General features: G+C 38.2%; 1 protein-coding gene and 1 long non-coding RNA gene across 3 annotated transcripts in view; one reads left to right on the top strand and one right to left on the bottom strand.

Moving 5' to 3' along the window:
* Positions 1-203: 203 nt before the first annotated feature.
* LOC113843713 (uncharacterized) lies at positions 204-5916 on the bottom strand. The gene is made up of 2 exons (XR_003497420.3): positions 5677-5916; positions 204-5353 (listed from the first exon to the last, which is right to left on the bottom strand). It is a non-coding gene; the product is annotated as an uncharacterized lncRNA (long non-coding RNA).
* KCND2 (potassium voltage-gated channel subfamily D member 2) overlaps positions 5400-23150 on the top strand; it is a 297265-nt gene continuing 279514 nt past the window's right edge. Inside the window, exons 1-3 of one of the 2 annotated variants that reach the window (XM_072033348.1) lie at positions 5400-5481; positions 6406-6512; positions 7679-8852. In XM_072033348.1, the coding sequence (XP_071889449.1) occupies positions 7738-8852 (1115 nt within the window). In that variant the 5' untranslated portion in view covers positions 5400-5481; positions 6406-6512; positions 7679-7737. Of the gene's footprint in view, positions 5482-6090; positions 6513-7678; positions 8853-23150 lie in introns of those variants that run through there. The other variant, XM_027457814.3, reaches the window with a different exon arrangement.

Genomic DNA, 23150 nt, shown 5'->3' with positions numbered 1-23150 from the left:
GATTTCATTATTCCACTGAGCAAAGATTTTGTAATTCCGCTGAGCAGATGACTTTCATAAGTAGATAGATAAGGATATTAGGGTTTTAGATAGCCTGAAGTAAGGAGCTTAAGAGAAGAGGATGAATGTTATTCTGTGGAGTTCTTCATATTCTGGAAGAATATGAATCTGGAAGCTACTGAATTGTAAACTAACATTTTACCTTGTCTTTTTTTTTTTTTTTTTTTTTTTTTATCTATATACTCTTTTAAAGGAATGAAGTAACCTGATTTGAAATTGGAAAGGTTCAGGCTTTCCAAGATTGTGCACATTTGTGTCGTCCAATTCTCTGTAGCCACCCTGGTGGAGTCTGTGTTATGCATGGTTATACTGGACCACAGACTGACCATGTCCCTTTCAGTATTACTCCCTGTGGATTAGTTTTGTTGTGCAATTTTGCAACCGTCTTTGAAAATCATATTTCCAGACAAGCTCCTTTCCTGACAAGAGTGAGATTCCCTTCTTATTTACCTTTTTCAGTTCTTTAAAGCTGAAGAACTTAAGGTCCAAGGTATGATTCAGGACCTTAACTAAACTCCTTATTTATTTATTTATTTATTTATTTATTTATTTATTTATTTAATTGTGTTTCAAACCATTTTGTTCTGTTTAGCCAAGCTTTCTTCTAAATATAGAAGGAACACATGAAGGAATGGTTATAACTGAAATATAGACTATGAATTCTGCAGATATTTTCTGTCTGTTGCATTATGACTTCTATATGCATTGCTCTTTGAGACACAGCATAGAAGTTAAATCATGTCTGACATATATTTTACCCAATGGCTCAAGCAAATTATGAGACATATTTTAGAGAATCTGGGCACAGAAACAGGGCAAATAAAAATATCAAATTTTGCAACTTTAAAATAGCACCTTGTTATGAACTGATGCATAGATTTGTCAGAACCAAGTGCTTAATCAGTACCTCTCACTTCATATGAAGAGATAATGTTTCTAATCCATGTGTACATTCTTCCAAGAGGGCTTCTTACCTGTTTTATGTTTGTGTTTGTTTGTTTTTTTTTAGGTGCTTGGAAAGTGAAAGACGTCTGATGATACTAGAGACTCTACACATGATTAGAAATGTGGCTTTGGGGACAAAATAGACTTGGTAAGGAAATGTTTTTTAAATACTTCCCAAAGTGCTTCGATGCAGCCAGAAATATGAACTTAAAGGGTAATTAGTTTTCTGCATTAATTCACTGGACATTTAAAGTCCAGGATCATTTTTCCATTGACTTAGCAGACCAGCTGTAGCTGTCATTGTCAGGCTTATCCTAACTTAAAGTACCTTACTAAGACTCCTAAGTTAAGGACCACAGTCATTGAAGTCTGCCTTTTATAGTCAATGGATTTGACTATACACTCAGATATACTCCTGCATATACTCAGACTGTAAATAGGATAAATTACTCTCAGGAGCTGTTCCTCCAGACCATCAAATTACGAAGTTAAAGTAAATTAGGTATCACAGGTGCCTTAAGCTAAATTGGTAGAAATTAGGCCTCATTATATAGCTGAAACAACTATCCCTTTAAAGATAGTATGTGAGTCAAAATATGAATTTAAAATAAGAAATATGTATTTATGTAATGTTTAAAAATGTTTATTTATCATTTCACTAGTGGGTAAAATATCACTAATTTCCAGAGGAATTTTCAGTGCTAATGTGACTAATACATACTTTAGTAGAATTAATTTTTTATATAATGCCCTGCACATCAAGAAAAACATATACAATCAGTAAATTGTTAATTGTTGGTTTAGAGAGGATTAAGCAAAAATCTTTGAGATCAAGTCAGACGCTTCTGAAATCTGTAAGGTCTTGAGATCATTCTAAGTACTCACTTAACTTCACCTTAAGCAAAAGAGAAATCACAATGACGATAGCTCTGCCTTTCTCTTCCATCCAAGAAGTCTGTAATAAATGCATTAAAAATCTTTTCTAGAGAGCTTTTTTTTTTTTTTTTTTTTTTTTTTTTAAAATAATGTCTATACTAACTCTCAGCTTGACTTTGGAATTCAAAAGAAATTTTCTATGCTTCCCCAAAGTACATCTTAACACTTGGCCAGTGAGAAGTAACTTTTCAGGTCCACGGCAACCCATTTCTCCATATAGAAAGAAGGACAATGAGCACATGCACTTGTGCATGTGAGTGACCTGTGCCTATTTTAGCAAACTACTAGCAAGATGGCTTTTTTCTTTGAAAAATTATGCCCATATCAAAAGCTGCCTGTCTAGCCCACAGTACAAAAACCAGCTAGATTTAGATGAGACAAATCCATGAAGGCAGTGAAACTATATATAGAGAGTTTTCACTATATATATTCATATTAATTTGATGTTTGACCAAAGCATTTTTTTACTTCTATTTTAAAATGAATTATTTTCTTCTGCTTGAGAAAGATATTCTTAATCTTGTGATCCATTTTTTCAGTGGGACTAAGTGATCAGCACTCTAGCTATCATTATATCAGTGTTTCTCTACATAGGTGTCTCAGGAATGTTCCTTAATTGAATAAACAAACAAACAAATAAACAAAACAAAACCAACTAAAACAAACAAACAAACAAAAAAAAATACCAAAGAAATCAAAAGAAATAAACACCAAAAGCCCAGGCCTCTTTTGTTCAGAATGAGAACTTAGACCTTATATCAACCATGAAGTAAAGAAGGAAGATCAGTAGAATTTTCTTTTAGTAATAACCAGAGTGTATCTTGGAAGAAATATCTGTATTTTGAATATTAATGAGTAACTGTGGTTCCTATAAATCAGGAAAAAAACTCAGCTTTTATTGACCAAATAGTATATAAACATGCCTTTTATCTATACTATCTATACTTATCCTAGAGGGGAAATGTAGCATAAACTGAGAACACAGTTATCTTTGCATGATTTTCTGTGTTTTGTATTGAATATACAAAAAATCTTAGCATATGTATAAAAGAATTGTGAAATTAACTTCTAGACTAGAGAGAAAGGAAAAAAAGTCAAAGTTCATGCTGAAACTTGAAGTTGAGACTTAAAAGGTGACATTAAATATTTGCACTCTTCTTTTCTCAAAAGGAAAGACTACTAGCTTAATACTAAAGGAATTACGAATAAGAGGTGTATGTGATTCAGACTGTAAAGCAAATTCATATCAAATATTCTAAATGCTTCTAAAAATGTTAAAGAAAAAATAAATGTGCTAATATAAACTTATGCTTCATAACTGTTATCTTCTTTAATCCTTAGAGAGTTCTTTGTGCCTCTTGACTTTGTAAAGAATTAAGAAACAGCTCATACAAGAGTCCATTGTTACGTTCCCTTCAGTACCATTTTCTTCTTTTCCTACAATTACGAGGATTTATTTTCTTTGCTTCAAAATAGGATTTTTGTCTCATTTGAGTCCCTGCTACTTAATTCCTACTTGAAGTCATAATCCTCCCTGTCACATCACACCAATCTCTTCAAAGCCAATTGTGATGTCACAGTTTCCTGATCTTGACTTCAGAAGAGCTGATTATTTACGTACACTTTATGTACCAGAATTTAGTTTCTTCATACAAAAAAATGGAATGAATACTGAAGACAGTTTCAAGGCACTAAATTCAAGGCACAAGCTGTGAAAGTATGCACTTCCTGTTTAGCACTTGTCAGTAGTATTTTAATGGACTTTCTGCTAGAATAAAGAGGAAATAGAATACACTTACCTACACAGTCTTTGTCTTTTCCTAAGGAGGATTTCTAAAAGAGGCTTCTCTGATTGTCCACAAAAGAATAAGGTGAGGTGATCATCTTTCCAAATAGTCAGTGGTATTAGGAAAGAGTTTCAACCTGGACGGGTTTCAAACCTCTGATTTAAAACAATCATAGTGTTGCAACACCACATGATATTCACTGTCTAAGTGTTTTGTTGTTGTTGTTTTGTTTGGTTTTCATTTCGTTTTGTTGTTTGGTTGTATTGGTGGTTTTGTTTTGTTTTGTTTTTTCCCTTCTCATTTTTCCTGATGAAATGTGGTAAGTCTATGAAGCAACATTAGTATTACAACAAGAAACAAAGTGATTATTTAAGGGAACCACCTTTGTTGGAAGTGAAGAATCCTATTCTATAAAAACTGCATAGAAAGAGCAACTGAAAACACTATCTGCTTTCTGTAAAACCAGTCAACTTAATAAAGCTGAGCAAAATAAGAGCAACCATTGGTTTCAAAAAGATTCTGTCGCTGAAAAGGAAACCTCTCCTGATTATTTGTCAGAAAAGGAAGCCCTGTATTACTGTCTCAGTGCTGACAAGACCATAAATTGGCCTTTATTAATTGCCATGGGATTGTCTTTTTGCATCACCAAATTAAAACCCCCAATCTTTCATATGAAAGAAGAATAACCAAGTCACTGAAAGCTCCATACCAACATGTTGACTGACTGATTTCAAATGAACGGATTATTTTGTATGATACAGTGTACTGAACATTTGACTAAAAAAAAAAAAAAACGAAACGGCAGTAAAACTACAGAAAGTATCCCTTATTTTATGCAATATTTCATTTCATGTGGTTTGATGTGTGTGATTGATCACCATTATAAGTTCTCCTAAATTAGGAATTACACTCAAACATTTTTAAACCTTTTCATGCCATGAGTTCAAATATTTCTGATGGGAACAGCTTAGAGGCTACTGACAGAGTTTGAGAGCACTGACAGTGTTCTTTTTTCTTTTCCATGGGAACTTACACAAGAGCTAATGCATACTGAAGCTATGCATACTGTTAAAATATAGAAAAGAGATAATTCTCAGGCTTCAGTATATACTTGGCTTATTTCACCATTTCGTCTGTGTTTTTTTGTTTGTTTGTTTTGTTTGTTTGTTTGCTTGTTTTTCCTGTGTTTTGTTTCAAATTTCTTTCACATATGCCCAAGACAGGTTATCAGAGGGGGAGGTTTGGTCAGAATATCTTCAGGTATAATGAAACACGTTTACTCTGAGCTTCCTTAGCACGTTTTCTGTCCTACTGCTACAAGGAAACAAACGTAAATTACAAGGAACACCTTGTGCTATCTTGATTCTATCTCAGTGAAGACGACACTGAATGTACCTTAATTAATTAATTAATTAATTAAAACACGGAGAAAACCTTTTATTTATTGCAGCTAAGGGCACGTAGAGCCCATTTTGCCCCGCAGATGCGGCGGTGCTGTCAGCTCGGTGCGGCCGGCGGCGGCGGGGCCCTGCAGCATCCCAGCGGGCGAGCGGCGGGGCGCGGCGCGGCGCGGGGAGCCCACACGGCCCCGGCGGGGAATTCGCTTCCCGTCATCCACACGCCATCTAGCGACGGAAAAAAAAAAAAAAAAAAAAAAAGAGGTGGGGGGGGCATGGCTTTTCACGAGAGCGGAACGGAGAGAAGGAGGAAAAGGCTCCCATAGCCGTCCCAGCTCTCGCCTTTCCCAAAGCTGGTAAGGGGCATTTGGATATTGCAGCGAGAACTCCGGTAGTGAGGAGCATCGCCAGGCATTTCACCCGCCTCTTCAATCTTTCTTTCACTAAATAATCGTTCCCCTTCCCCTGAAACGAGCTGGCGCGCCCGAGAAATCCTCTAGATACCTCACCTAAGCCATCCCCGCCGCCCTACCCGAAACACCGATTCCTACCCGAAACACGGCGAACTCCAGAGGCTCTGCGCGGCGCTGCCGGCGGAGGGCTTGGACCGGGCGATCCCGGCCCCGCAGAGACACACGCACGGAGAGAGCCACACGGAGAGAGCCACACGGACAGAGCCACAGACACGCACACACACAGACGCACACACACACACACACAGACACACACACACACACACGGGCGCTCCCCTCCAGCCCCGCCGCCGGCAGAGCCCCTTTGTTCCGCGATGCTCACCCCCCCCACCCCACGCCCCCTTATCTCCCCCTCCTCCCCCGCGCCCCGCTCCACCGCCCCCCTGCGCCTCCCTCCCCTGCGCCCCTCGCCCGCGGGTGGCGGCGGCGGCGCGGCAGGGCAGGGCGGCATGGCCCGCCCGCCGCGGGGGAGGCTGCGGGAAGCCCCCCCCCCGCCCCCGGCCGCGGCAGGGCCTCGCCGCCGCCGCCCGCAGCCCGCAGCCCGCGGCAGGGGCAGGGGCAGCGGCCGCAGCCGCAGCCGCGCCTGACGGCAGCCCCGCGCCGCAGGATCCGCGCCCCGCAAAGGACGTGCTCCGCCGAGTTGCCAGGCGCGATTACGTTTTTTTCTTTTTTTTTTTTTTTTTTTTTTTTTTTTCCCCCCACCCACCCCTTGAACTTGTTGCTTGGCGCTCGGCGGTGGCGGAGGGGGTGGGGGTGGGGGAAAGCCTTATTATCGATGTCCCTTTGGATGCGATCGCGCTTTCTCAGGAGCAACTACTTCCCCGCCGTTCCCGGAGGGGCGCGGAGATCCAGCGGCGGAGCCCGTATTTCCAAAAGTCTCTATGCAACTGAGCGCTCTCGCCAGACTTTCACAGGTAGGTGCCGCAGGCTGGACACGTCCGGAGGGATGCGAGAGCAGAAGCGAGGGGAAGGGGTGAGAGGCGGGATTGATCTGGCCCCACCAAGCCGCGACCTGCAGAGCCGGGGCCCCGCGCCCCTGCCCCGCGCCCGCCTCCTCGTCCCCCCCCCCCCTCTTCCCCCCTGGCCTCCCCCGGCGCTGGGGAGCCCCTGCCCCGCTGCCGCTCCAGCACCGGGCTCCCCGGCTTCGCCCTCCGCCGCCAGCTCCCAAGGATGTCCCCCAGCATCCTACCCTCAGCGGGAGGCTCCGAAGCCCCCGCACCTCCCCTCGCCACCGCGGCCCTGCCTGGCCCCTCTGTCCCCGCTCTGGATCAGACCCTTTCCCTGCCCCGACGCCCTGTTAGGGGAGGAATCCCTCCACGCCGCCCGATCTCTGCCCCGAGGCGCTCCCCCCCTCGCCCCTCTGCCCTTCAACGCCTTTCCTCCACGGAAAACTTGCCTTAAAGTTTAATGCTGCCGCCCGGAGCTCCTCCCCTTGCCCCGCCGGCTCCCACGGCCCCTAGCCTGGGTCAGGAGGAGTCCCCGGGGCGGTGATCAAGGTCAGCGAGAGGATTCGTCCCGCTGCTGCTCCAAGGCTGCGGCCGTGGGGGGCGGCCCGCCCGGCCCATCCTCTCCTCCCACCCACGGGGAGCGGGCGGCGGCGCCGGGCAACCCCGCTGCAGCCCTCCCGGGAAGGGCTTCGCTGGCGGCCGCGGCCCGGCCGGCAGCGGGCGGGGAGCGCAGAAGGGGCGGGCGGAGAGGCTGCATCGCGCGTGGAGGAGAATCTCCTTCCAGGTGGCTGCACCGCTGCACCAGGGCTACCAGGCGGCTCCCGGGTTTAGAGCTCCGTTGACTGCTGCTTCCATCCGGGGGCCTCGCATGGACCTCGTATCCCAAGGATCTAGCTGCTAGAGTTGTAGCTGCTTTGAATACGTTGATTTTCCAAGTGCCCTGGTTTATTGTCCTAACTGTCCAACCAGCCCCTGGAAAGGACATTCTGGGACCAAAAAAAAAAAAAAAAAAAAAAAAAGGAGGAATCCAAAAGGTGGCCCAGTTAATGCTACAAATCACAACAATGTTCGGAAATTCTGTTGCCTTGAAAATGTGTGAGCATTTGTATTTTTCTTTTCCATTTGTGTTTCAGTGTCTGGACCAGAACTGTCTGTAAATTTGCTTCTTCAGCTGTAGTAGCTGTTTGGGACCATGGCAGCAGGAGTAGCAGCATGGTTGCCCTTTGCCAGGGCAGCAGCCATAGGATGGATGCCAGTGGCTACAGGTCCCATGCCAGCTGCTCCACGGCAGGAGAGGAAGCGAAGCCAGGACTCTCTGATTGTGCTGAATGTAAGTGGTATCCAATTCCAGACGTGGCTGGACACCTTAGAGCGCTACCCTGACACTCTGTTGGGCAGTTCGGAGCGGGACTTCTTTTACCACCCTGAGACACAGCAGTACTTTTTTGATCGTGACCCTGACATTTTCCGCCACATTCTCAACTTCTACCGTACTGGGAAGCTTCATTATCCCCGCCAGGAGTGCATCTCTGCTTACGATGAGGAGCTGGCTTTCTTTGGCATCATCCCTGAGATCATTGGCGACTGCTGTTATGAGGAGTACAAGGATCGCCGACGTGAGAATGCTGAGCGCCTGCAGGATGATACCGATCAGGATCATGCAGCTGAGAGCTCACTGCCCTCAATGACAGCTCGGCAGAGGATGTGGCGGGCCTTTGAAAATCCCCACACCAGTACACTGGCTCTGGTCTTCTACTATGTCACTGGTTTCTTCATTGCTGTCTCTGTCATTGCCAATGTGGTGGAAACAGTGCCCTGTGGGGTAAGCCCGGGTCGCATCAAGGAGCTACCCTGTGGAGAGCGCTATGCTGTGGCTTTCTTCTGTCTGGATACCGCCTGTGTCATGATCTTCACAGTTGAGTATCTCCTACGCCTGCTGGCAGCCCCTAGTCGCTACAAATTTGTGCGCAGTGTCATGAGTATCATTGATGTGGTAGCCATCATGCCATATTACATTGGCCTGGTGATGACAGATAATGAAGATGTCAGTGGGGCTTTTGTGACACTAAGAGTCTTTCGTGTCTTCAGGATCTTTAAGTTTTCCCGCCACTCGCAGGGGCTGCGTATCCTGGGCTATACCCTCAAAAGCTGTGCCTCAGAGTTAGGCTTCCTCCTCTTCTCACTCACTATGGCCATCATCATCTTTGCCACAGTCATGTACTATGCAGAGAAAGGTTCATCAGCCAGCAAGTTCACCAGCATCCCTGCAGCCTTCTGGTACACCATTGTCACCATGACAACACTGGGGTAAGTGCAGCTGGTGTTTGGTTACAGCCAACATTTCAACAAGTGTGTTGGCAAGAAGGAAAAGTGCTCAATTTAAAAAAATAAATTTGATAGAGAAAATGTGAGGGTATGTTTTTGTCATGGAATGTCATGAATACAACTTAGCACTTAGTCTTTCACATGGTGAATTGAGTTAAAAGTGTTGCTGAAGTTAAAGTGACCTAAAACTCCAAAATACAGATACATTGGAAAAAAAAAAAGCAAACAAAAATTAATTCCCAAAACTATTTTCTGTCTTTACTATTTTCTCTGACATTTTGTTTTAGTTAGTGAAATTGGAATATTTTAGGAAAATCTATGAGTTATTCCTTGGAATTCTAACAGTGTTATGTTTGCTGGCAGGGCAAGTTACAGTGTTGCTAAAGTAGTAATAGGGTGCAATATTTTAATTTGATCATTCATGAAAGGATGTGGATCTGCCATTTTGTTTGAAGTGATGTGTTGATGTAGACTTGGATATTGAGTTGGATATTGCAGAGTGATTTGCTTTCATGGAAATAAAGCAAGTATAGATACCTTAATCTTCACAAAAATGATTCCTAATTTCATTTAAGACTCTGGATATCTGTCCTTTGATTTTACGTAACTATAACTTGGTCTCAAGTAAATGACATGTCAAGCTACGCTGACCCATGACAGATTCTAGAAAATGATCTGAGAAAATGTAAGATTTTTATATGACAAATCTAGTTTATGTATTAAAACATAATTCTAATGACATTATGCAGTCTTCCAGAGAATTAGGAATTTAAAAATGCTGTTGTTGACATTAGTCAGACCACAATGAAGTTTACTGGAAAAGGGTGATAGTATTTTTTTAAAGTTTCTTACTGATACTGGAATCTTATTGTAGAAGCTGATTCTGTGTACAAGGTTGTTAAATCTATTTGTCTGTAATTCTGACATGAATTTAGAAGGCTGACTAATTTAAGAAGCTAATTTTGAGAGGTAGAGTATGAGCTGTGAAACTGAAAATTTGTTATTCCTTAGATGTTTTTTTTTCTAGTTATTTAATAATTATGGTTGAAAGTCAAACTTTTTACTTTTCTAAAGCAAAAGCTCATCATTTTATTAATCAAGCATTTTGCCACATCCTATTGGGAAAGTTGAGATTTATGAAACATGTAAAATTTTTAAATTTAACAAAATGAAAATGCTTTATTATACCATAATGAACAAGTTGATTTATTATGTGCAATTTAATTTAGTTGGGAAACGGACATAGAAAATATTGAAAAAGATAATGGGTCTGTGTTATGCCAACAGTTTTTGCACAGGGCTTTTATCTTCAGCATGATATAAAAATGAAGATAAATATAGTGCATTGTAAATATTTCATTACTTGTAAGGGCAAGTTATGCTAAAAAGGAGTGACAGGAGCTTTGGGGATTTTAGTCTGCTTTTAAGGTTGCTGGATTTTTTAGGTTTTCACTTTCTTCTGGTAGTGACAAACTGAAGGGAGAAGTTAACATAAGGAACAAGTTACATATGCAAAGCAGTTTCATAGTCCTATGCTTTCTGATGCTGACCCTTTTTGCAACATCTTTTTAATAGTGATGATTTCAACAAGTTATTTCTTGAGAATTTATCAGTATTCAGAATGAATAATCATATTATAGAGGAGCAGGAACTGGTCTGTATTTTTTTGCAATGAAAGATGTTTCTTGAGTAAGTTGTTTTCACTGTTATGGGCGCAGTTTTGACAGTACTTGTCCATGGTACTGAACACAATTTTGTCCTCAGCAGTAGGGTCAGTTTGCAGTTTATTATTACATGGGTATGATATCTATTTGGTGTTGTTAAGTTTTGTTTGTTTCTTTCATGAAATAATGAATACAATCCTATAGTTCCAGGTTTTGAGGTGTTATACTGCATACTGATGAGATTTGAACATCATTAAAAATCTCTGAATAAAACCTAAAACCATGCAGCCAAACATTCATGATCTGAGGGGAAGTAAAAAAGTTAAAAAGAAAAATGTATGCTTGACTCAGTTTTAGAGGTAGTTTTCACAGAGAAAATTTTGAGCAGGTTGCACTGATATTCAGAGCTTCACACTCTGAAGTTCAGATATAAGTTCAGATATGACAGACATCCCAAATTTCTGGGAAGTCTTTAATCAGTGGATTAGCTAGATGATGTCCTTTTAATAATATCATGATAACCATATAAAAATTACGTTTAAATGTTAAATACATATGAATAATTTAAATAAAATTAACATAATAAAAGCTTTGAACTCTTTTTAGTTGATGGAATAATTACACTAAAAGAGAGGGAAATTACAAGGAAAAGCAGCAAGGGTCAGTGAAAGCTGATTGTAATTAGTACTGCTACCTTTGCTTCTGTTAAAGGTCTTCTCATCCACTCACTAATGTAGAACTCCCATTCATTTTTAATTTTAGTTTTAGCTGAATTAGAGCTTTATAAATGGGCTCTATACGAACAACATTTTTTCTTTTAGGAACAAAGCTAGCTGAAATATCGTATTTTTGAAATGACAATAGCACACAGCAGGCTATCTGAAATATTACAAAAATGCCTGAAAACTAATACTGTATAATATACTAATATAAAGTTGAGGTTTTGAGTCCTGGTGTCATTTTCATATTTTCTAGATAGCAAGGGTACTGAGTAAGTGATCTTTGTATTCTGGGGAGTTATTATAATGGAAGCAGGGCTATATTTCTCAGTTCTGCATGATTGCTGAACAATTAAAGCATCTTTTAAAAATATAGGTTACATTTTTCTCTGCAGAGTGACAGTGACTTCAAATATTACTGCATTTTAACCTCCAAGGACATTCCAGCTATTAACTGTTCTTGACTGCTCAACTCAAGTAATACATAGTTGTATATAGAGACGTTATATTTTCATATAAGATAGGGAAGAAAGGAAGAGATGAAGGAAGCAAGGAAGGAAGAAGGGAAAAAAAAAGTTGAAAGGTGAAGAAGAAAGAAAGGAAGGAAGGAAGGAAGGAAGGAAGGAAGGAAGGAAGGAAGGAAGGAAGGAAGGAAGGAAGGAAGGAAGAAGGAAGGAAGGAAGGAAGGAAGGAAGGAAGGAAGGAAGGAAGGAAGGAAGGAAGAGAAAGAACGAGAGAATGAGAGAACGAGAGAGAGAGAGAGAGAAAGAAAGAAAGAAAGAAAGAAAGAAAGAAAGAAAGAAAGAAAGAAAGAGAGAGAGAGAGGAAGAGAGAGAGGAAGAGAGAGGAAGAGAGAAAGAGAGAAAGAGAGAAAGAAAGAAAGAAAAAAAGAAAGAAAGAAAGAGAGAGAGAGAGAAAGAAAGAAAGAAAAAGGGAAAACAGAAGGAAGGAAAGATAAAAGAGAAAAAACAGAAGAAGAAAGGGGGAAAGAAAAGGGGGAAGAAAGGAGAGAAAAAAGGAAAGAAGAAAAGCACAATGAGAAAGGAAAGGGGAAAAAAGAGAAATGGAAAAAAGAAGGAAGAGAAAGAAGAAGAAAGAAGAAAAAATGGAGAGAGTAAGGAAGGAAGAGAGAGAAAAATAAGAGCAACAGAAGATAGAAATAAAGAAAGGAAGGAAGGAAGGAAGGAAGGAAGGAAGGAAGGAAGGAAGGAAGGAAGGAAGGAAGGAAGGAAGGAAGGAAGGAAGAGAGGGAGGGAGGGAGGGAGGGAGGGAGGGAGGGAGGGAGGGAGGAGGCAGAAAGGTGGCTAGAATAATGGCACTCACTATTCCAGAAACTGAGCTGTCTGCTTTCAAAATTCAGTTTTATATTTTATCTGTATTCTTGCAAAAGCAAAATAGGGAAGAGGGACAAGAGAATAAAAATGAAAAACATCACAAAGCAGTTTGTGGTGATTCAAGATTTAAAAAAAAATCATAAAAGTTAGGGACAAAAAGGTCAAGAAGCAGGGAAGTGTAAAACATGTCAGAGAAAAAGGCTCGGCTTTATTGAACTGGGACTGACAGACTTACATAGGGGCTTGTGAACATCTACATCCATAATGGCATAGTTATGACACCTGCTGCTGTCACCTTACAACATGGTAATCCAATAACATTCCTTCAGCCCTGTCAGTAGCCAGCTAGAATAACTGGTAAGGTTTTGATGGTGTCAAGGCGATGTTTGTTCCCAAATTTGGCAGAGCTGTAGTGTACTTTAATGCTTTATAAATATATTATACTTCAAATAAGGAACACGGTGCTCTTTTGTGACTAGTTCCAAAGCAATCTCACTGCTATATAAAACATTTATATTTATAGGATTTACATTGGACAGCTTTGTCAGGTCATGTAATACATTTGTAGATGAGCACAATATTTTATGGGAAGAAGTTAAAACATAAGACCATTTATTTGTTTTGATTATGTAAACTAGAAGTGTGTCTTCTAGAAACAATAAACCACCCATTCATTTTAATTATTTGTTAACAGAGCCCATAATGTATGAGGGACATATCATGTTCCTTGTACTGAAGACATTAAAATCAAACAGGTGACTGAATGTGACAGTAGAAAACTTCAAGTAGTGAACAGGGTAATAGGATGATGGATTTCATTTTCCTACGCATTCCATTCTCTTTTCCATTCTCATCACATCCCTGGGGTATGTTCCATCTATTCATTTTCTTTGCTTTTCTTTCAAAATACCATTTTCCATAGTCTTCCTATTTTGTTATTCGTCAGCTGGCTTGGCTCCTTTCCTCTCTTGTTTCAAACAAGTTTAATGTTTATATTAAGACTCTGGTTTTATTTTACTCTATTTCTTTGTTCCAGAGTCCTCATTCATCCTTCACCATTAGATTAAATCTTCCATTCATCATCGTCATTCATTTAACCTAAACTTTCTTCCTAAGAGTTTTTTTTCCTGACCTTTTTTTGATAGATTTTTCCTTATGAGCATCATAAAACTTCCACAGCGCTTTTTTTTTTTTTTCCAAATGTCATGCACATTTTCTGGTTTTCCTTTTCTGTGAGTGCCTTTTGATCCTTATTGTCTCTGTATTTTAGTTTGAAACATCCACCTCTTCAGAATTCATATAAAAATATGAGTTAAATAAAATCTATCAAGAGACACAAAATTCAAAATCTCTATTCTGTGAACAATTTCATTAAGCACTATAAATACTCTCATGAAAAATATTGCAAAGGTAAAGATTAGCAAAGCTGGAATACTATTTCTGTATCTTTCATGTCATTCATTCTTTTTGTGTTTGATTTTTTCAGCCCTGTTTCAAATAGTATTTTTCTATTTTATATTCTTGTACACAACCTAGTGATTTTTGGATTTTACAAATGTGTTTGATGTCTTATTCTATTTTCTCTTCACAGCAGAGACTTAGCCTGAATCGTTAGAATACTATATCACAGAGGAGGGAGAAAGTATGGTGTAGTGTAATTGCCTTCAAAGCATATTGCTAGATATTCAGAAAGGGCTCCAGGGAGAATATGAAATACTAAAAAGCAAGGGTCATTTTGATAGCAGTGAGTAAAATTATTTGTTCTTTAATACAAAGGGAGTCAAACTGCATTGGGCTGTTGCAGGCTTGACAGAGAACCTGGGTCATTACAATCCTCTTTAGTTGCACTGCTGACCAGCTTTCCAGTTAAAAAGATATACTGAAGATCTCTTAGAGGAATGGCAGTTAGTTTACTTCACTCTTTTTCTTCATCATGAATTTGTGAGCTTCATTTATGAAGAGCATGAAAGTAATGCTTAACAGAAAGAAATGTCTGCACAGAATATAATTTATTTCCTCCTTTGGTGGAAACAGATGGAATTTTGTTTTGTTGCAGTTATTGTGAGAGAAGAATAAGAACTATGAGATTGGTGTGGACAAGGAGATAGCAAAGAAATATACTGATTTAGGACAGCAGAACAAATCGACTCAGAGGGTAATTATGATTGGTGCCTGATCTATTCATTATGGCCTATCATTCAACTAATCCTCAGTGAATTTTACGAATTTAGTAAAAGCCGTAAGTAATCAAACCCAAGAAGTTCAAACTGAGTGATGACAATCTGTACTTGACTCACACTATTGTGCCCCTGTCTAAGAAGAAAAATTTGCAATATAGAATACATATAAATGTCTGCATAAAGTATTAGAATCAGTGCTACCATGAAAAAAAAAATCTGGAAATTGAAACCATATTTTTGAACACAGAAATTTATAAACAGTGCAAAAATAAGATGATTATCCAAAATAAATTGACAATATCTTGCAGCTTTAGGATGACAATTTCCCAAACATTTGAAACAAAGTCTAATGAATTACTTCTAGTACTAGAGAAAGCTCAAGTACTAGAGTACCATATGGTATGCCACTATAGTCTACTGGTTGAAGTTATCTCATTATTCATAATTTATATCATGGTAAACTGATGAGAGTAGAATCTGGTTCAGCATTGGTTAAATAGATAGGTAGTTCAAAAGAAGGAGTATAAATTAGAAATCCAGAAACAAAGTTTCATCCTTCTCAAGTTTCTTCAGTTACCTGACAAGGGAGCTGACAGAGTGATAGAAAAGATTCCGTATATTTATGTTCCTATCATTTATTGGGTAATATATTTTTGCGTAAGAAGTAGTCTTCAAAACATCTTTTTTTTTTTTTTTTCCTGCATTACTCAGGCAGTGGATTCAAATTCATAGACAGCACTTTGAAATGATAATTTTACACTACATTTCCTGGAACAATAGTAATTACCATGCTTGGACTTCAACCCCTATCACAATTAGTAGCCTAAGTTCTACTATTATTTTTAAGATTTTTTTTTTCTTTTTTTTTTTTCTTTTCCCTGTAGTACATGACTTTGATCTTACCATGCTTATGGTGATATGTTATAATCCCTCTGCTAAGTAAAAACCATGGGCTTTGTTTTAACAAAAAAAAACAGTTTTTACCAAAGTACACAAAGAAATTTGCATTACTTCCACTTAAATAAATGGGAAATGAGATGAAATACAAAATGAGCACCTGATGTTCAATGGGTGTAAGTATTCCAAAGAAAAATATTGGATACAAATATTTACTCATGTATTTCAAGTAGGGAGACTCAGATCCAAACATGAGAGCATATGAAGATCATGTGACAATACATCAGTCATAGAATATTTTAGTTTTGTTTAAAAAATCTTCCAGCAAAATTCATCTCTTTATAATTCAAATGAGACTGCTGTATTTTTCTTACACCTGAGTAAACAAAACTTAGGCATTATTAGAAGGCATATCTTAATGTACCCAGTCATCAGTACAAGTGTTTTTACTATTATCAGTACAAATTCAGTTAAGTCTGCAATTACAAGCTGACTTCATGACTGCTATTTTTGTAAATATTACATGGTAATATTATTCATACAAGCAATCCTTATACAAGCATACAAGCATTCCTTATGTATGTAGAAAAAAAGTTTCCTTTCTTATATTCCACTACAGAATTTTGTTCCCTACTTATCTGCAGGTCTCCAACCCGAAGGTGGAAACTTTTGGAGCAAATGTGCAAATGTGCTTAATTAGGGCTAAATCCCACACTGTTATAGAAAATGGAATGTTGCATAAAATCATACGAAAGTATTAACATCAAAAAAAAAAAAAAGTTTAAGTTTGCATATGTAAAGTATTTAGGAACTTAACACTGCAAGGAAGATTTTTAAAGGCATTTATGAATCTGGAGATGCAATTAGGCACCCAGCTTGAAATCTCAGAAGAGGCTTAGGTACTTAGAAACATGGGAAAACACTTGAAAACATCTAAGCTGGGATACTAGGTAGATAGTTGCTTTAGAAAGCATTCTCCTTTGTGCAAAAGAATAATTTCTAAGCTATGTAGAGTACTGTACAGACACTGAGTATGTCCTGTCCCAATCAAAATCAAAAAGACCTTACGAGAGTCTTGTGAAAATCCAATATGCCTTATATTCACATAGCACTGTGGAATAAGATAGACTGCTGTGTGTACAGAGTTGTTAGGAAAGAGATATAAATAATTCAAGGGGAAAAAAGAAAGAAAAAAAAAAGGATAACGTAACTAGGAGAGTAGTATGAGGTATCAAAGGGAAAATATTTGAATCCTCATTTTCTGCCTTTTTTCAAATCAAAAGTTCAATGTATAAAGAGATGTAAATATTTGAGTTATGGTATGCATATATTGTTCAAATAATGAAAATGTTTTTAGGAATCAAGCATAGAATTAAAAAACAGTGTCAAGTAAGGTGGTCTGTATTCTCAATGAAACATGCAATTTGAGGATTTATTGCAATCAGTAGAATGCATAATTGGATTATATAAAGGAGATCTGTTAAAATTCAGATGTGGGTAAGAAAAAGTAAACTCTAAGTCTCAATATGAACCACTGAAAATTCATCCCCTACTCTGGTGTGCTGACAAATATTTTGTCTTATGCCTGTGGTTTGTAGATTTAAGTGGTCAGTTTGAGGAGGAGTGCTTTCGTGTACTTACCTTAATATTATCTTTGTATAAAAAACTATTTTCTTGAGATAAGCATTTTGTATCTTTTTTTTTTTTTTTTGAAATATTGTATTTGTGAGTTGACTCTTAACTAGATGGTCTTTAGCTCAATTTTGTACTAACTTACCACTTACTACTTAATCTTCATATCAAATTTTAACCTATGAGGTTGTACTGCCAATGCTAAGAACACTTCTACATATTTTTCAAAACATAATGTAGAATCACATAATATAGACATTAAAAAAAAAATGTTCTAAAATCTTTCCTTGAGTATCTGCGTAAACAAGTTAGGCTGTTTGAGCACTGAAGACTCAATTTCCTTAGGCAGATAAAACTTCCCATGGTGTAACAAACAATATAAACTTATAGGATTTTATTTAATTAGACTCAGTACTTCAGTAAGATAAAATAAAATAAGTATATTCCGGTATAGTTTTAAATCATCTATGATAAAAATTATCTGTATGACTTCGTAGAGGTACTTGAACTTATCTAATATTATGGAAATATGTTATATTGTTTTTATTAATTATTTTATTGAAAAAAAAATTTTTTGAAACAAAACCCTAGCATTCGTGAAAATATATATCCAGAAATATGGTCTTTTTACTGGCAGATTCTCAAAGTATTTTGGCTGATAACAGGGAACAGTCTTTCAAGTTATCACTTACAAGCATGGCTATCCAGACATTCCTTACTGAGAGTCAGACTGTGAGGTTGTAATGGACATAATGTAATATTGTCTAATAATAGCTCACAGTCTTAAAGTGTCTGCTGCATCCTCACTCATTCTTTTATTTAGTAAGATGAATCAAAAGAGTTTTCCATATAAGAACAAATGTAATGTGAGTGGGATCCTTAATTTTCATTGTTGCTGTTATCTTCCTCCTTTTTTAACCAAAAAAAAAATTAAAAAATTGTATTACCTTGATGGTGACATTGCTTTCAATTTCTGCAACTTCCATCTCTCCCACTTGCAGCCAGTTAACAATTCCCTGAGCATCCTTATCAGCTATGGACAGCAACTACAGCACTGTGCAGAGTTGCTTAGGAACAACATTGATGATCTTTGACAAGGTGTTTTACAGCTGCAACATGATAGTCCCCAAACTCTCCTGCTTCCCTCAGAGGAAGGAAAAGCAGAGTTTGAAAATGCTTTCCAAATCTGACTGTGAAGAGGGTATATACATTTTTGGTTTTCATTATCTAATCTCTTTATTGTTGGTAAATAGCAGGGTAAGAGTTGTGACCTTTCTATTGAAAGTACAGTAGTATTGAAAAATCTTTAGTAACAACTCCTTTTAACAACTTCATAACAAGATACCAAGGTATCTTGTATACTTTACAGAATTGAGAATTTTTATTTTTTCTTTTTTTTTTTGGGGGGGGGGGTTGGATTTGGTTATTGATGTTAATATCATTTAATCAAATCCATGTTAAGACATGAACATCAAGAACTGGGGACAGGCAAAGCTAGACAAGCAAAGAATATAGACTTATATACAGCTAAAGATGCAACTTATAAATAGTTATATACAGTTAAAGATGCAACTGCTTCTTGTGTTTATTTGTTATATATATTTACATAAAAAAATTACACAATATTTCCATTGTAAACTCTCCAGTGAAAGACAATTTAGTTGGTATCAATAGCATTACTTTTTTTTTGCATGAGGATAGAAAACTTCAAAGGCTACTAATTGAAGCTTCTCTTCAAAACTTTATAGAACATTAGAGTATTTCATAATAACTTTATTATAACTATAATTTATAATTATAGTTAATTATATAGTAAACTTACAGTAAATCTATCCTTGAACTGGCTTAATGATTTGGCAAGCTCAGTGTTTTTTGTTTATTTGTTTGTTTTGTTTTGTTTTGTTTTTACCAAGTGAAAGGAAAGCTAAACTTTTTATCTCTTTGCTTGTAAACACACAAATCAACATATAGGATGTTTCAAAAGTGCTGAGTTTTGGAGATGAAAGCTTCATACAAAAATGTGCAGTCTATGATATATATCCTGTATTTGTGGACCATGTGCTACTTCTGCCACCTCTCTTACGGCCAGTTCTCTTTAATATCTTTATCAATGATCTGGATGAGGGGATCGAGTGCACCCTCAGTAAGTTTGCAGATGATACCAAGTTAGGTGCATGTTAGGAGCATGCAATCTGCTCGAGAGTAGGAAAGCTCTGCAGGAGGATCTGGATAGGCTGGACCGATGGACTGAGGCCAACTGTATGAGGTTCAACAAGGCCAAGTGCTGGATACTGCACCTGGGGCACAACAACCCTAAGCAGTGCTACAGTCTAGGAGATGAGTGGTTAGAAAGCTGCCTTGCAGAGAAGGACCTGGGAGTGATGGTTGATAGTTGGCTGAATATGAGCCAGCAGTGTGCTTAGGTGGCCAAGAAGGCCAACAGCATCCTGGCAGTGCAGAAGCAGTGCAGCCAGCAGGTCGAGGGAAGTGATTGTCCCCCCTATACTCGGCTCTGGTGAGGCCGCACCTCGAGTACTGTGTTCAGTTTTGGGCCCCTCTCTACAAGAAGGGCATTGAGGTGCTTGAGCGAGTCCATAGAAGGGCAACAAAGCTGGTGAGGGGTCTGGAGAACAAGTCTTACGAGGAGCAGCTGAGGAAGTTGGGCTTGTTCAGCCTGGAGAAGAGGAGGCTCAGGGGAGACCTTATCAACCTGTACAGGTATCTTAAAGGAGGCTGTAGCGAGGTGGGGATTGGTCTATTTTCCAATGTGCCTGGTGACAGGACAAGGTGGAATGGACTAAAGTTGTGCCAGGGGAGGTTTAGGTTGGATATTAGGAAGAACCTCTTTACTGAAAGGGATGTTAGGCATTGGAATGGGCTTCCCAGCAAAGTGGTTGAGTCACCATCCCTGGAGGTCTTTAGATTTTTAGATGTAGAACTTCGTGTTATGGTTTAGTGGAGGACTTATTAGTGTTAGGTCAGAGGTTGGAGTAGATGATCTTGGAGGTGTCTTCCAACCTAGATGATTCCATGATTCTGTGATTGAGGAAAAGGTAGCTGTTTAAAGGCTGCCACCAAGAACATTGTTGCTATTATTCATTTAACCTATGGTTTCTTTCATTGAAAATTTCCTCAAACTTTTGAAAAGTAATGCATTAAATTATTCATGGGTGAAGCACTATTGTTAGTCATGCTAGTGAGCACTTCAGCATGGTTCAGTCTGTTGCTGTACAGCATGGCACCAGCAGCCTGTCTCCTCTGGGGACAGTCACAGCTGCGGATCATAGATGGTACTGACTAGTTGTGTCTGGCACATTCAGCTGATGATTTCAGAAGACACTTCATCTTAAACATGTAAGAAAAAAACATAGTTGTGGGAGAGAGAGATATGAACCAGTTTTGTCTCAGTTCTTGAGGAGAAGGGAGAAGAAAGAGTGCTGTCTCACTGGGAGAAGGAATGTGAGCTGCCGCCAAGCTGTGTGATGGGCCTGGATGGGTCTTTGAACAACCTGGTCTGGTGGGAGGTATCCCTACCGCTGTCAGGAATGTTGGAGTTAGATGATCTTTAAAGTCCCTTCCAACCTAAAGCATTCTGTGATTCTATGATTCTATGAGCTTTCCCTATTTCACTATGTAGCCACCACATTTAGTGTGTAGTGTTTGCTACATCCTTGCAAAGGAATGAAATAGATAGAGAGAAATGTGCTAATGATGGCATTAGGAATACTAGACAGGAGCTGCAGATTTAGATTCACATAAGTGGATCTGAAAGACATCAGTATCAAAAGACTGAAAACAGGTTGGTTCTTCTCTTATTGTCAATGCTGTACCTTCTGCCTCCAATACTTATTTTCCATCTCACTAGCTATATTTAAAAGTTCTTTTTTTTTTTTTTTTTTTTTTCAGAGAAAAATCCAAATACAGCAGAAAGGTTTCCTTAAATAAGCCTTTTTAATGTATATAGTCCTCTTCTCAGTCCCTGTTTGTGTGCATATTGCTACAGAATGTGTAGATTATGTTTTAGGTGTTTTTTGTTTGCTTGTTTGTTTGATTGTTTGATTAAAGAAAACGATCAGGACATACCATATAAAAGAATGATCAATGCAAAATCTGGAGATGGAACTCAAACTTATTTCTCTTCCAGATGCTTACCATCTCTGTGAGGTATTTATCTGCCTTGATTTACTTCTCCAAAAGTTAAATCCTTCTGAGCTAGTCATCCCTGTCCCACTTAAGAGGCAATGAAGAGAAGAAGGCATCTGGAGGTGTTCATATCTCTCCACTGAGTATAAAAGAAATTTATTATTATTAGCAGAGGCATTAATTTAAATTTAAATATGTAAATTCTAGGTAAAATATATGAGAGAAATCCCAACCTCTGTGTTTAATGGTTTGGTCTAGTCACCTTGTTCCAAACTGCATAACTTCAAAAGGCCAGTAACATATTCCTTTCAAAGATCGTAGCAGAGTACATGCTTGGGATTTGATGAGAATTTCCACTTTATATAAAAAACAGTGTTTTCTACATTTAAACTCAAGCTATATATAAACATACCTTTTTTTTTTTTTTATCCCATTTCAATGTTTTTGCCAATTTTTGACCATTTCCAATCAAAACAAAGCAAAACACTAATTTAGAGAATATATGAGTATATATATATATATATATATATATATATATATAATATAGTGTTTCTGTTATTTCAGAAGAAACAACTGGAAAACCAAAATAAACATTTAGTTAAGCATTCACTGAAATTTTGTGTGTTAAGAAGTCTTTCTCCAAATATCAATGCTTTTGAATAAACATATGAAATTCATGAAGACCTCGACTTTAAAGTGATGCAAACCAGTCCTCTTATTCTGAATGGGAAGACTAGAGACTGATTCAGTGTTTGTTTTCAAAGTTCCTCCAAACAAACCATTATTATTCCACAATGGAGTGCTGTCAGGCACATTTCCACATGCCATTCTAGTGTCTTCCAGGAGTCAGACCTCAAAACTGTAGTTATGTATTGCCAATATGTATCTCTGAAGCAGACTGAAAATCTTAGAGACGTACTGAAACCTAAACTAAATTTCACCAGGGACACTCTTCTCATTGCAGTATTCATTTTCATATTTAATTCAATTATATGTTACCATTTTCTTTCAGTTATAGCTGCCTCCAGACTGGAGCATTGCAGAGGCTTGAGGTCCATGAGAGAGGATTATGGTTAAGACAGCTTCAGAGTTTATATCTTTCTCATTTGCCTTATGAACCTTGTTAAGTTCTCTGCAAATCATACCAATCTCTCTGGTGAGGAAATTCTGTAATTTGATATGAAATCCTGTTATTGACAATGATTTGGTTTAAATCATTTTAGTTCATCTCCATTTTCTGCTTTTTCAGATCAGCAAATCTGAAATTTACTAGCAAGTACAGTTCTATACCAATATGAAATAACACATCTGTAGGGTTTTATGAAATTATGTTGCTATACACTTTTTTTTTCTTTTCTTTTCTTTTTTTTTTTTAAAGAGATGAATAAACTGCAGGAGAAATATTATTCCTATTTTTTCACCCTTGACTGGGTTGCATTGTCGTAAAGTTCCAAACAGGTTCTAAAACAAAAGTGCCATCCTGCCTCACTACAGAAAGTTTGGTTCTCCTTTGATGGGCATCAGCGATTGTTTCATGATTTGGGGAAAATAATGTTGATTTAATTGTATATCTTATACATTTCTATATCTTATACAGTTATTGCATAATTGTATAATCTTATATATAGATATAGTTTAGTTATAGTTATAGTTGTTATAGTTATAGTTTAGTTATAGTTATAGTTATAGTTATAGTTATAGTTATAGTTAT

Source organism: Anas platyrhynchos, chromosome 1, assembly GCF_047663525.1.
Source record: "Anas platyrhynchos isolate ZD024472 breed Pekin duck chromosome 1, IASCAAS_PekinDuck_T2T, whole genome shotgun sequence".
NCBI classification, from domain to species: Eukaryota; Metazoa; Chordata; class Aves; order Anseriformes; family Anatidae; genus Anas; species Anas platyrhynchos.
The sequence above is the reverse complement of the archived record's forward strand: the minus strand, read 5'-3'. Positions and strand labels throughout refer to the sequence as shown.